General features: G+C 36.3%; 1 protein-coding gene across 2 annotated transcripts in view; it reads right to left on the bottom strand.

Annotated features, from left to right (window-relative positions):
* COL9A1 (collagen type IX alpha 1 chain) overlaps nt 1-14,604 on the bottom strand; it is a 71,944-nt gene that overhangs the window by 29,281 nt on the left and 28,059 nt on the right. For both annotated transcript variants that reach the window (XM_013952390.2, XM_067294125.1), the window contains 12 exons: nt 12,182-12,205; nt 11,866-11,919; nt 9,912-9,965; nt 7,804-7,836; nt 7,658-7,714; nt 6,890-6,943; nt 5,506-5,559; nt 3,120-3,173; nt 1,631-1,684; nt 476-529; nt 239-292; nt 91-144 (listed from right to left, as the gene is read on the bottom strand). In XM_013952390.2, coding sequence (XP_013807844.2) covers nt 91-144; nt 239-292; nt 476-529; nt 1,631-1,684; nt 3,120-3,173; nt 5,506-5,559; nt 6,890-6,943; nt 7,658-7,714; nt 7,804-7,836; nt 9,912-9,965; nt 11,866-11,919; nt 12,182-12,205 — 600 coding nt within the window. The remainder of the gene's footprint in view (nt 1-90; nt 145-238; nt 293-475; nt 530-1,630; nt 1,685-3,119; nt 3,174-5,505; nt 5,560-6,889; nt 6,944-7,657; nt 7,715-7,803; nt 7,837-9,911; nt 9,966-11,865; nt 11,920-12,181; nt 12,206-14,604) is intronic.

The following is a 14,604-nucleotide window of genomic DNA, read 5'->3' as shown; positions in this document are numbered from 1 at the left end:
AAATAAAAAGCTTGCCACAAATGTGTGAACACATCTAGGACACTATCAAAGCAGCATATATTAATTAAACGCATGCCAACTGTATCTTACCTTTGCTCCAGGCATTCCAGGGATCCCTTCCCGACCATCAACTCCTGGTAAGCCCTTGAAAGACAAAAAACGTATTATTGGAGAAATTTCTCCCAGGCTTTATAAATTAGCATGATACAAAGCAAATGAAGAAATGAAATATACATACAGACTCTCCTTTGGGCCCCGGGAGACCATTTATTCCTTTTGTACCTTGAGGACCCTAAGAGTAATAATAAAATATGAAAATAGACACATTGAAATGACAGCTGCAACGAACATCATCAACACATGCTTATTCAGAGATGCATTAGTTAGGTTACTTGAAGCAGCACATAAACATACAGCATAATTAGCAATCTCCATGTTTGCAAGCATTCATGATTTGAAATTTGTTTGTGCTCACCCTTTCTCCCTTTGGACCTGCCTCTCCCAGTGTGCCTCTCTGTCCTTGATCCCCCTACAAGAAAAAAAAAATCTTTTAGCAGTAAAACCACAGTAAACTTAGTTATATTTATTAACTAAAAACTCTGGTAAATAAACAAAAGTAGAGTTCACTCTAGTGCACAGAATCTGTTTCTAGCCTCTTCAGTCCTGTTGAGGTCCAAATTCAGGGCGCAGCTGGGCTTTATAAGCTGTACAGAGATTCTCCCATCCCCCCAAAGGGTTTATCTACACCATCTACTGGGCATGAGGGAGTGTTCCCAAGACCAAATAGGCTTTGTGGCCTTATCATGTACACCCAAGGTTTCATTTAGGCCTAGGCTAAGAAAATCGGAGTCCACAATTGCCTTTCACACCTACTGCCATGTGGATTGTCTGAGCATAGTGTGTCTAGCGGCTGCTAGAAATTTCAGCAGCTTTGGGGACGATGGCATTTGGCTGACAAGTTGGCTGTAGCATCTTTCTCAGAAGGAGCTTGACCCTGCCTGACCCAATGACAAGTAGAACTTGTGGACAACCTACATACCAGTTACCCATGCAGCACTGAGTACTTTTTAACTGAGGACAGTTTTAAAACAGCAGCTGGCAGCTCCAGCTGACAGCTGTGTTTTAAAAACCCAGCTAACAGCCATTTCCTAGGAATCCAGCTCTGTCTAAGCACAGCATGCTGCACTCACTCCTCTAAACCACAGTTTTTGGCTATTCTGAATATCTCTTTTAAATAGTAAATTCCAGCCTTGTGAGGAAAAAAAGGAAAACAAACAAACAAAAAACCCCTACAAATTCCCTTGTACAGGTTTTGTTCTAATGAATGAATACTTTCCAGTAAAACAAAACAAAAAAAAATCCAAACATACTGATAAATTCCAGACTGCCCTAATGCACAGAAGTACTCAGGATGAAGAGGTTACAATACTGACAGGCTAAAAAGGCTTCCTCTTCCCCATAGTTCTTTGGGGACAGTAAGTGATTATGGACTTGATACAATATAATTTATTCATCTGTGGAGAATAACAGATTAATCAGGCTTTTCTGCTCTACAGCCACAAAGTTTTAGAATGTATCATCTAAGTGGGCAGACTCCGGGAAGTGTTTGGCTAACACACACTCTACTTACAGGTGCTCCAGGAAGACCTTGGGGACCAGGATCACCATCGAGGCCACGAGCTCCCTATCAAACAAGGAAATAACACAAGATGTTAAAATGGAGCTCTGAGACACTAACAACTTATGTTGCTTCCTAACTTACTTCCTAACTGCAGCTTCTGCTACAGCTCCGTGTTTCACTTTACCAACTTAAAATAAAAAAAAATAAAGAATTTTATCAATTTTTTTGATCTTTCCTGTTTAGTTTTTTGAGGAGTTATAAAAGCCAGTAATTATTAACTATGGAAAAATGTAATCCATCCACCAGTTCATCCCCTGTTAAAACCTACTGGACAATGAGGAGGTAGATCTTTTCATGCTATTTCAGAATGTGTTTGTGTTGTCTTTTACTAATACTGTTTCCTTCACAGCATAATAGGGTGGCACCAAAATGTGAATGAAAATTGTAAAGTGCAGTGCCACTATTTTTTATTACGTGTCTCAAGCAAACAACAATACAATTGCTTCCCTATATGTCATTTTAAATGAAGCAGAGCAAAAAAGCATTTTCTGAAAAGATTTAGAGACAAAATGGAACTTAAGTCAAAAAGAAGTAGTAAATATTTCAAATAGTTAAAACAGGACAAACGTAGGCAAATAACAACTATGAGACTCAGGGGATACAAAGAAGGCCAGAAAAGCAACCTAATATCATAATAACTTAGCAAATGTGTCTGGGAATTTACAAGGGTCATTTATGGAAAGATTCATAATCAGGACAAACCTGATGTTGTCACAGAATAAGGTTTCTGTGATTTTACTTCTGGAGAATGAGACAATGGCATGATTGCTGCATTTTGTTCCTTCCAGAAATTTTGACTATACAGATTTAGCAAGATCATAAGAGTGGAAATGTAGCAGTCAGTTTTGATTTAACAGTTTGATGAACAGCTGGAAAATGACCCAGCAAAGTCAGAGCCATTATAAACATGAATCCCACCAGCAGCAATTTCAGACAGAAAGGTGCAAGAGACAGAAAGAATGGAGATAGTGCAAATTCTCAATATTTATCCCCTAACAGAAACTGGGACAGGGGAAGTAAAAGGCTTCAGAAAGATGCAAATCAGGGAAGGGAATAGGTAATAAATTTTAGCTGTCATTAAAATATATTACAGTTTATAGCTACTATAAATATTTAGAAAAAAATAACCTGTTACCTTGCTAACTACATACTTGTACACATGCCAAATTACTATAAACTCAAGGATCAGAGGGAATTATGGGTAAGTGGGAAGAATAAGTGTACTTCAGTGAAATCTGATGCATTTATCGGAAAGATCACAGCTGCCTTTCTTCCTAACCAAAGTACTGTAGCTATGAAAATACATCTAGCAGAAAGAAGGAAGTTCATTAAAAAAAAAGGAGAGAGAGAGAGAGAAATTTAAATAAGGTTTAAAACATTCAGGGAGTGTACATTATTGTATCCAGCTCATTTTATGGAAAAAAAGGTTAATACTCACTTTCGTGCCTTTAGGTCCCATTATACCAGTTATACCTCTGATACCTAGAATGCCCTGAAAATGAAAAGTATATTTAAATCATGCTTTGGTCTTTTTATCAGAACCATGCTAGTTTTCAGACTGAAGATTCCTTAGAGTTCTATATTATTTATGTTTATTTTACTACCTTCTTAGTTTAAAAGGAATAATCCAGCTATTTCTGTATTAGAATATTTGGCAATATGGCAATTTTATATTTTACTAATTTAAGAGTTTTTAAAAGACTAACGAAACTATCAGGCTGAATGCTACCAACCACAAATACACTTTACGTACTGAAAAACATTCATTTTACTTCTTGAGGATCACAGATTTGAAGCAATCTCCCTGTGCAGTCTGAGTGAGAAATAGAAACATGAAGGCCAGATTCACAAAAGGGCTTGGTTGTCTAAAGCAGGGTACGGGACAGATGCAGAAAATAAGCACCAATGGATTTTATAGAACTCTAGAGGTAGACAAAAATTGTACAAGGATTTTGAGAATCCAGGTGCTCCACTTTTATGCCTACCACATCTGAGAGACTGGACTGAGAAGATATTCTAGCACAGCAAAATGTGTTATAATTGTCACCACTTTTCTTCAAAATACAGCTAGATGAGGAGCAGGAAATATGGCTTCACTTTTTTTCTCTGCCTGTGAGACTGAGACAACATGTCACATCTCCTCTCTGTAGAGAGACCTGGCCCTCAGCCATAATGTACTTGTCTTGCAACAGGGAGAACACACTGCAGCAGCGTTAACAAAACAGCTACAGAAACTTTAACCCAGCATAGACAAAACCTACTCCTAAAGCAGGTTCTAGACGGGGTGTCCTTTTACTTGCTCTTAATGGAGCTAGATGGAATTTTGCACAGAACATTTAATGCTTTGTCAGCCCAAAACATGAGAAAGCAGGACACGCCAGCAGTGATTAAAGCAGCCCAACAAGGTACGGGGAGACACACAGTTTAACCCCTGTTCTCTAACAAAAGCAACGCCTCTCCCAGATGTGGACTGTCTTACGCAAGTCCTATTCTCCCTGCATTTCTTAAAAGCGGCAGATTGTAGATGCTGCTGTTGAGACCAGATTCCTACCCTTTCTATGGATCCGAGCCTTACACTCTTATAGGTAAGAAACATATGAACAGGTAACAAAGAGAGTCTACAGCCTCTCAATCTGTCCCTCTAAAGTGTGGCCTATCCTTTCTTTTACACAGAGTGTTTATCTGACATCACTTTCTGCATATTATGCATCCTATGTTTTAAAAAGAAACAATGATTTTAAAACTTTTTTGTAAGGTCATCAGCTGGTGAAACAGTGAAGTGAAATGAGTAATGCATTAAAACAAAAAGGAAAGGAAAAGAAGGTAGTTCTTTAATTGTTTTTTAATTCTACTGTGTTATTTCACAGTGATGAGAACTGTATAAGAACTTTACCAAACTGAGTTAAATGAATAGATCTCCACAGGCCTTCCAGACATCAGAAAAAGCTTCTTAAGCAATTACTTTACTTGCACAAGGGCACCAGGGATACTTTATTCAGCATAAAAGATGAGAAGGATTACACCCTTTCCTGTAAGTAGTCTCTATTCCTTCTTTATCTTTCTCTAGTCCTAATCTGGAGTTTTACATTAAAGAGAATTCTGTAATTTAGGATTTGAATGTCATGTGCATCAAGATAAACTCATATAATATCGCCTCTGGATACCAATGGCATTAAATAAATAGTTTGAAATTTGGAAAAAAAGTATAAGACCCCATCAGAAAATAAACTCTAGAAATAAAATGTGTTATGGCTAAGGCCTATACCTATTTCTCTTACTTAGAATGACCCCTTTTCTCCTGTTCCCTATTGCCTGAGGAGGTATATGCTGGAATAAAGTTAGGTGAAGCCCAAGAAAACAATTCCAAAATTATTCCCGGACATGCAAAAAGACAGAAACCTAAAACAATCTGCTCACTTCATCGCCAAATCTTAGCAAAGACTGAATCCCACAGTTAAACACGTTTAAAATATAAAAAGTAGTTTTGCAAGGCTGGAGTCAGAGTCATCAAAATTATGGAAAAGAAAGCCAGAAAAACCTATACGGTTCACCTATTTGCTCAGTCTAAAGAGAACAGAAAATTTTGGATAGGAAATATTTTTTAAAATAAGACTTTCCATAGAAATATTTAGAACAGAAAGGCTATGTGATACATAGTTTTCTAGCTGGACCTAAATAGTTCTACTTTCACTCATAGACAATATGACAGAATTAAAAGGTAGGTATGTGGAGTTTTTATAATATACATTTTCTTGCAGTAAGAAGACAATAGATACGATGTAATAAAGCAAATGGGTAGCACTATTTAAGAGGAAATACTTTACTGGAGGGCCTTGAGCTCCAATTTCACCAAGGGGTCCTTGGTCTCCTTCTTCACCCTGGGAAAGCAAAAGGAATACATCTGTAGCTAATCCATACCATGGATAATGCTCTATCATCCTAAAAGGTAAATTTACTGCTTATTGATCATTATCAGCATGTCCTCCTTGAAGGAAATCCCGATGAAGTCACACTACTTTCCCAGCACATAGACAGATCCTAATTTTGGTTCATATTCTTTTGGATTATTAGGCAAAAGGATAATTTCAAAGCAATCCCAGGATAAAGTAAAGATATTTTATTCTTAATCATCCATTTTTTCCTCAACATTAATCTTTGTAGGTTTCTTTGTTCTTTTTAAGAACGTAATGAAGGTATATGTGAACATGTGAATGGACTGGATATGTCAGTAGCTCTTCACCACATCAGCACACCCTGCTTCAGAATTTTTTGAAAATCAAAATAGCATATAGTGACCTTATCTGTTCAAACACCAATTAGATTAGATGATAGTCTCACTCATACAATGACAGTACACACTACAGTATTTCCTGCCAGTTTAATTTGCATAGATGGATTTTGGAGCATAATAAGACAACAGCTCAAAATTCAGAAGAAAAATGAGGGAGTTTTTTTTCAATAAATTTTCTTCTCAATATACTCAGGAATAGAGAGCTGTTTTTTTGTAAAAACTTTTCTCCTGTTTTCAAGGTGATTTAATTTTCAAAAGTATTTAGAATGTCTATGCATGAAAAAAAATTCCTTTGACGAAAACATTGAAACATAGACCAAGGCAGTGCAAATCTCAACATTAAACAAGGTTAAGTCAGACAAAACACTTTAAAGGAGCACACAGTTCAGCCTTCAAGCTGAATCATATTTGGCCTCTTTATTACTATTATAATCAATCTTTGCCTCTGATCTTATACTGTGTCCTTTCCCTCTAAGATAAACTTTTCCCTCTCATTCTTCCTGTCCCTCTTACTACTCAACTGTAACACAGAATAATATCCTCGGTAAATCCACAGAATTCTTATGCATATAAATCTTTGGATGATTTCCAATTAATAAATCCCACTTCAATTCTTGCCACAAGTTTCATAATAATTAAATTTGAATGATCAAAATAAAAAGCAAGAGGAGTATGGCAGTACTAACTTCTGTGTCATGAAAAATACAGAGGAGAGGTGAACGAATAATAGAGGTGTGACTTTCATTACTCTGGAGTATTATGATAAGTAGTATCTCTTCATGCATTCTGGAAAAAACAATAAATAGTTTTAATGAATTCTAAAGCTTTTTTTGAAGATGAGGCTAAACTACTACTGGCTTGCTAACCACAGCAGTCATTCCTCTTTTTTTGTGTGTTTTTTTGTGTTTTTTTTTTACCTTATAGCCTTGTTTTCCTGGTTCACCGGACTCTCCTTTTGAACCTTTCTGTCCCTAAAATAAATGTAAAAGAAAAATAAACAAATAATTAGAGATTATTCAAAATTAAAATACAGAGTTTTGAAAAATAGATACAGACTCCTTAGAACTATCTCTCTGTCCCTCTACAATCCCCATTTGCCAGTGCTACCTCATCTATCTAATTCATACTGCATATTAAGAAAAAAAACAGCACCAGCTTCAAAAAGATCTGTTTCTAGATCTAACAAGGCATTATTTCTAGACAGGTTACTACTTCTTCTCAGGTTATCACCTAACGATTTCCTCAGGCCAATAGTATTCCTAGAAATCAGGCAAAGAATACATAAAAGATCTCAGATAAAATGAGACTCAAAAGATGTTCATTTCAATTTACTATGTTACAGGTCTTCTGTGAAAAGAAAAAAAGACCAGGATCTAGGGGAGTGTCTAGAGTTTCTGGAGCTGTCAGATTACAAATGCTCTGGAAAGTGAATGAAACATTCCTTAGTATACTCTAATCCTTTCAGCACCATACACAAATTTTACCCTGAAGATTACAGCAATAAGAGATTTCAACAATGAGAGGTTATTCTGGCAGAGCTGAAATAACTCTAAGTATCCACACCAATGCAACGTTTATTGAAAAGAATAGTGAACTGCCCTTCTGTCAAGCCAGCAAGTCCCCTTCCTTGTGCTTTGAGATAGTATCTCTGTAAGGAATGTGTTCAAATAAACAGATTCTCTTACCTTCATTCCCATTAAGCCAGCATGTCCTGGGCGACCAGGTGGACAAGCATTGGGACACTGAAAAGCATCCATATAGTTAGTACCATGTAGCTTGGATAAAGTTGTCTGAGATGATGTTTAAAAAAAAATGTACACAAATATCTTACCAATGGGTCACCATCTTGCAGGCCAATTGTTCCCTAAATTAAATGAAATTAATCAAAGTCAGTACAAGCAAACAAATAAGCAAACAAAACCCAAGATCTGACTGATTAGATAATACAGCAATGGAAAGCAGAAATTCTACTATATGAAGCTGAAATCAGAGGTGTAATCTACCAAAAGCATTTCTGATATGAAGAGCATCTAACTTCTAGGATTTTCTAGGTACTTGCAAAATCCTATCCTCTAACTTTGATCAACTTTCCTGAAAAACAAAGTCTTACTTTTATTTTTTAAGCTACCTAAAACAGATTTTCTATTAAATATAAGGCAAATATATTTGAGCTATACATTCAAATCAGAAGTTATGTAGGAATTCAGATTGTCCAGCTTTTTTTCAAATATCAGATTCTCCAGACTTATCATTTGACTTACTAATGTATCTGTAATCAACCTGATGGTCAGTTGTAGCAAGGTTTCATGTTACATCCATAGAAGGGTATTCCTAAACCTTTGATTTAATGAAAACTGATTTTTGAGTTTCAATATTTAGAGAAGTATTCAGAGGTAAAATTAATTCCTTGCATTATCCAAACCCCACAGATTTCAAACAGAACCCAAAACAATTCTGCAGTAAGGATATCTTTAAAAAAAAAAAAAAAAAAAAACTTACTACTATCCATTTCAAAACAAGATTCAGATCTTTACAGAGAAAATAATCCCATAAGTATTGATAGATGAGTGAGATGTCTGTCTGTTACTGGAATTGCAATAAATTAGAGATCTGTGTACAAAGAGATGGACTCAGTGGGGGGAAGGCCATTTCTCATATTAAATCAAACACACTTACTGGAAGCTAATGGGAGCCTTGTGAGGCACAACAGGGAGAAATATGACTTCATGGCAGCAGCTGGATTCTCTAAGCCCCAGTGGGATGGAACACAGTCAGTTCCAGGGAGAAGCATAGAGGAGTTTAAGGTGTGAGCCAGTCTCCTTTCATACAGTAGGGTTTAAAGTAAGCTGAGGGTATGTTTGGGGCCTTAATGCCATTGACTGTAGTGGGACTGTGGCACTTAATTGATGATTTTGCCCTCTAGATTTCTGAATAGAAGCAGCATACACTACTATTGAGGATTGCCTTTTACTTTTTTCCTAAACACTGCTCACCACTTTATCATTCAAAGCGTGATCTGATTTTCTACAAAGCCTCTGCAAAGTCTCTGGCAACTTTCATGAAAACAAGAAACATGGCCTATATAAAGTATATGGATTTAGGGTCTGTCCAGCAGCAGAACAGTATGGCTTTTAAAGAGACATTAATGTGACACAACCACATTTCCCAGCAATCTGCATTTTACAGCACCCAGCCTGTGATGCATCTGCCAGACTCTTAGTTATGCCTCTCTGGGCAGGTAAATAGTCATATCACAAAGGTAAATGCATGACAAAGATTCCTCCTCCAGAGAGGCCCGGAGAGGACAGTCACACTTCTAGAGAGGCAAAGCAGTGGTGTAAAGCTTTCTTATATCCACTGCAAGCAGCAAGGCTGCAAGAAAGTTATTAGTACTTAACCCACCCGGGAGCATATACTGCTCAAGGTGATGAGCCAAATATTAATTTTTTCTCCTCCAGATAAACAAGAGTCTACAGCTGAGGTAATCCTGGTGACAGCCAATACAGACTACATCTACATTAGTACTGTAATTCACAGAGAAGTTTAAAATCTGTAAAAGTTACAGTTCAAGATTATTTGCAGAGACAGGAAGACATCATTACAGAAATTAGATCTTTTACATCTCAAACCATATTTTATAATCATAAGGACTAGAAACTTGCTTTCTAAATGGAAGATGAAATGTTGATACCATTACAAGAGTCATACCCCATGTTCATCCCTTTGAACATGAGTCTGTAGATTTTATGATTTAATATAGCCTGGGGATATCCTAAAGTTGTTATTCAGCTGTATGACTTCAGGAGAAGTTGTGTTCAAGCTGCAACAATAGTTGCAGCTAGTACATAACTCAGTAATTATTACAGTAAAATAGTAAATAGTAAATATTATAACAGTATATAATTCAGACATTAGCACATATTAAAGATAATCATTTACCTGAGGACCTGGTGGTCCTGGTGGTCCTGGTGGTCCTCTTTTTCCCGGATCTCCCTAAAAAAATGTAAAATAATTTTGTTAATTCATAGCAGTAATGACACCAACAGTTACATATTCATACCACACAACAGTCAAGAGCGAAGTAGCCACAGAAGGACATGTTAAGCAGCCAATAAGACCTAAACCCACAATATGGCTCCAATAGCAGAATTCATAGCAATGCCTTTTGCATTTTAAAGAGCTATAACCCATGCTTTAAAAATTATTCAAGACGCATAGGGCAATTCTTAAACTGCATTATTTTTACTACTCAAGTACTTGAGTACCACAATGATAGGCACTCTGAAAAATACTGAAGTAAAATGACTGATACGGTACTAAAGGAATCTCCAGCATAGCATGAATCTTAACTTACTCTGTTTGTATCCTACAGTTCACTGAGCTGGCTGTGTGACTCTACAAAAAACCAAATAGTTTTCACCTAGTTTAGAAATCTAAAGCATGTGACTGCAGGGTCATCTACACACTCCTTTATTTCATAGCTGTTAATTAAGATCTGAATTAAAAAATCTTAGCAACTGGCAAAAATGTCCAAAGCAGAAAAAGAAAAAAAAAATCCACTTTTTCAGAGCCCAAGTTGAACCGGTCAAGTTGGAATCTTTTCCTGTTTGTGAAATTTCAATGCCTAGTGTTTTCAGAAGTAAAGACAATGCAGAACCTCTGCTAATTATTTTTTCTGAATACTTTTAAATAAAATAAACCTTCCAACTGGGCCCACCTTTTAACTTAAAGTTGTAATTTCCATATTATGTATGAAATGTTATTAAATCATAAATGCAATGAAGATAAATATGGAAAAATTACTCACTAGTTCTCACAGTACATGAGATATAGAGACATCAGTTAAAAACGCTAAAAAGGAATAGTTCTTTTCCACACTATGTATAATTATGTTGTGGAACTCATTGTCATAGTGTGTTGTGGAGGCCCTTGGTATAAATGGATTCAAAAAGGGACAGACCAAATTAATGGAGGATAGGCCTACATATAGCTACTGTACAAGGTAGTCCAGATGCAATTTCTGATTCAGGAGGTCTCGGAACTGCCAATTACCGGAAGGTGCAACAGTGTGACAGAAAAATGTCATTTTATGAATTGCCTGTCCTGTACACTTCCCTAAGTATCCATTATTGCCCTTGCTAGAGACAAGATAGTCAGCTAAACAGATTTTCTGAACCAGATTGGCAGTTTTAATACTATTTTTATATTCATTTATATGACTGACCACAACACATTGGGGGAGGTATGTGTTAAAAAGTAGGCTTCACTAAACAATTCCAATACTATTTCAGATTTCAATTAAAAAAATCAACATTTGGTTTCAATTTTAATTTCAGTGGTAAAGTATGGAGTCAACATATGACAGCATGCTGAAGTTGAGCAAACATTTTAGGAGTATAGTCAGTAGATGGAGTCACACTGAATAACGAGACTAAGAAGAAATATTGAACTGCCACGTTCACTGATATGCAAATGGATAATGGAAACACTATACGATCATGTACCATACTGTATATGTGAGAAGACAGGAGTAAAGCTAAAGTACAACATGTAATGTTAACTTTCATATTTCCAGTATTTCTGGCTGGTTTGCTTTATGATTTTAACTTTCTTTGAAGAAGGGGAGAAGTAGGGTATGAAACACTATATGAAACATTTCATTCTAATCTCATGGGTGGCCATAACTTCGTGCTATTAATTGTTATTTCTGATAAGCTTCACCAAACACAGTCTTTCCTCTACTAGCAATCTCTGTAGAGGAACAAAACTTATGTTTTCAAGTGTTGTTATAGCCCAAACATGTTTGGATGGCACAGTAATTACACATTTTTTCTAGAAGTACCTTGTAGCCATTGAATAAATCTATGCTTTTAGCAAACACAGTAGTACTCACAGGTGGACCAGCACGGCCTACTTCACCAGGAAGTCCTGCTGCACCAGCTGGACCCTGTAACAACCATATTAAATAGCATTTTTATATCATATAATACCTGTGTAACAAGGAACAAGGAGTGAGAACAAATAATTCTCCCAGTCAGTCATCAGTATTCTTGCCCAATACACCACAAACTTAAATAACCTCAGTATTAGAAAAGAAAGCATGCATAACAGAAACAGAGTATTAGCATTAAAACAATAGTCCCTTTCTTCACTGAATCACTTTGATTTATTAAACAGTATATTTATGAATTGTAGAAAATGACACTTACAGGTGGTCCAAGAAGTCCTTTGCCCTGTGAAATACAAAAAAAGGTCAGTTTTTTTTTTTTTTTGGGGGGGGGGCAGATTCCACACCCAATCCGATGTTTGCCAAGAACAGAATATTTATGGTAAAAAAAAGTACAAAACACTGATGCTTGATTCTGGGAAATATTTTTGAAAACTTCAACAAATGTTAAACATTAATGAGTTTATTATTAGGTAATATGTATCAGAAGCAAATTAAATTATTGATTAAGCTGCCTTGCAGTATTATTTATTTGCACATATTTACAAACATGTATACTTCCACAAAGGAATGAAGAGATTAAAGCTTTGGGGTTTAGCTAATCATCAAGCATCAAGATAAACACATCAATGATATAAAAATTTCCTCCTAACAGTGCACTTAAATTGATAATAAAAGAGGAAAAAACATTTTTGGCAGTGCTTCTCCACGGCCTAAATCCATTAAACTAGTGCTTTTGGTGATCAGAAAGAGCACCAAACTCTCCCTGCTCCAAAACTGCTCCAAAATGCAAATACGTTTTCCATCAACATTGCTCTGAATCATCTTAATGAGAAGAGTCCAAGACATAAATGCTCTTCTGCTTATTTGGACAATACATTACACCCAAGAAAACAGAGCCCTCAGTCTTGCTTTTCTGAAGCAAATGGATGATTTTAAGAATAGTACCAATGGAGTATACGGAACAGTTGGCACATAAAGTTATAAACATGTTTAAATGTTCAGGAGATTTGATGTAATAAAGCACCAGGGCTGAGTGGAGTTTACAAGCCACAAAATATTGTATTTAAGAGAGTAATTTAAGAGAGTAATTATATTTTATCCACTTAACCACAGGAGAAAGTAAACAACTTATTGCCTAACTCAAATAACTTCTTCGCAACTACTTAACAGTAACTTGCTGCAATGTATTGTATTATAAATGCCTGTATTTCACTACACAAATGAAATCTTTCCTGACAGGACTTATCTGCAATAAGGATATATTATTATAATATCACCTATCCCTGAAAGAAGGAAACTGACTACTTGCAGGTTCCCGTTTAAATATTCTTCACACAGCAGTTAATGATCCCCACTAGCCGTCCCTGTGCCCTAAAGAGGAAGCCTCTCCACACAGCCTGGGACTGCAGCCTTAGCTCCCCGGACACCTGATGCCTGTTTGAGAGGTGCTTATCTGACCCATGGAGCACAGGTTTGTGCACAGTCAGTTACCCCAGACTGAAAGTGCCTGTTCAGAGGCACACACCCCGCAGATGAGGGAAGTGCTTCCACACTGTCAGTGGGGGGCTGTGCCATCCTCCATGAGAAGTCACATATCAGTATTTGTGAACTGAAAGGTGCAGTAAATGCACTGAATGTAGCAGTCCCAGTTCCTTTTACCTTGGCCACATCATAGACATCAGCATATTTGGTAGTAAATTAAATGAATTTATCTATCTGAAGTATTCCAATAATTTTGTAAATTTGTCATTTGAGAGACTATCAGCAAAAAGAAGAGACAAAGAGAATAAGATGAAAGTAAATGATGAAGCAGGAAAAAAAGAAGGAAAGGGAGAGGAAAGAAGAAACTGAAGACAGCCAGGACATGTTCTAGGGAAGAATACATGGTAGAACTAGAAAAGCAAACAATGTATATAAAACTTCAGATACTTAACATTGCTTTTTCAGTTACCCTGAAGTCCTAACTTGGAAAAAAAATCCCACTGGATGAGCTTGAAAAACAGTGATAATAATAATTTATAATTAATGAAGGTTGTAGCCAAGGCTTCTGACTTTCTGTTTGCACCTAGCATTTTAACAATGCAAGCAGTTTATTCTGTGAGAAATGAAGTCTTTAGATAGCCATCCAGAGAGACTACTCTACTTACAAAAGGTCACTGACAGAATTCAAAGCAGCATAGAAAGCTAATTATACCCAAATACTCAATTAATCATGTAACTAGTATGCATGATCATAAGAGTGCTCACTATGTTTCTAATAAATGAGGTCTCACAGATCAAGTCAAAGACTTGGAAAGGTTAAACAGCCCCATCACTTCTCACTTCTAGTAAAAGCTTCTTAAAAAGCCTCTGAAACAGAATTAGAACCATCACACTCCATCACTACCACACCAACCCTTCAGTTTGTAGATTAGTTTCATGACTCAAGTGAAAAATAAGTTTAATCTCATTAAAGTCAAGATGACTTGTATTAGCCATTTTGAGAAATTTTCACTAACTGCGCCATTTCTTCAGCTGTCTAAAGCTATTCTTCAAAAGAATATCTTGTATATATGTAATTTCCCTATGAAATTATTTTGAGCATTAATCTTTCCATATGGTTTCAGAATACACAGGTTAACAACTGTGAAGCCAGAAAATCAAATACTGGGCTCCTTCCTAAAATATGCAATATAAGTTAAC

Source organism: Apteryx mantelli, chromosome 3 (genome assembly GCF_036417845.1).
Source record: "Apteryx mantelli isolate bAptMan1 chromosome 3, bAptMan1.hap1, whole genome shotgun sequence".
NCBI classification, from domain to species: Eukaryota; Metazoa; Chordata; class Aves; order Apterygiformes; family Apterygidae; genus Apteryx; species Apteryx mantelli.
This window is presented reverse-complemented; position numbering and strand designations above follow the sequence as displayed.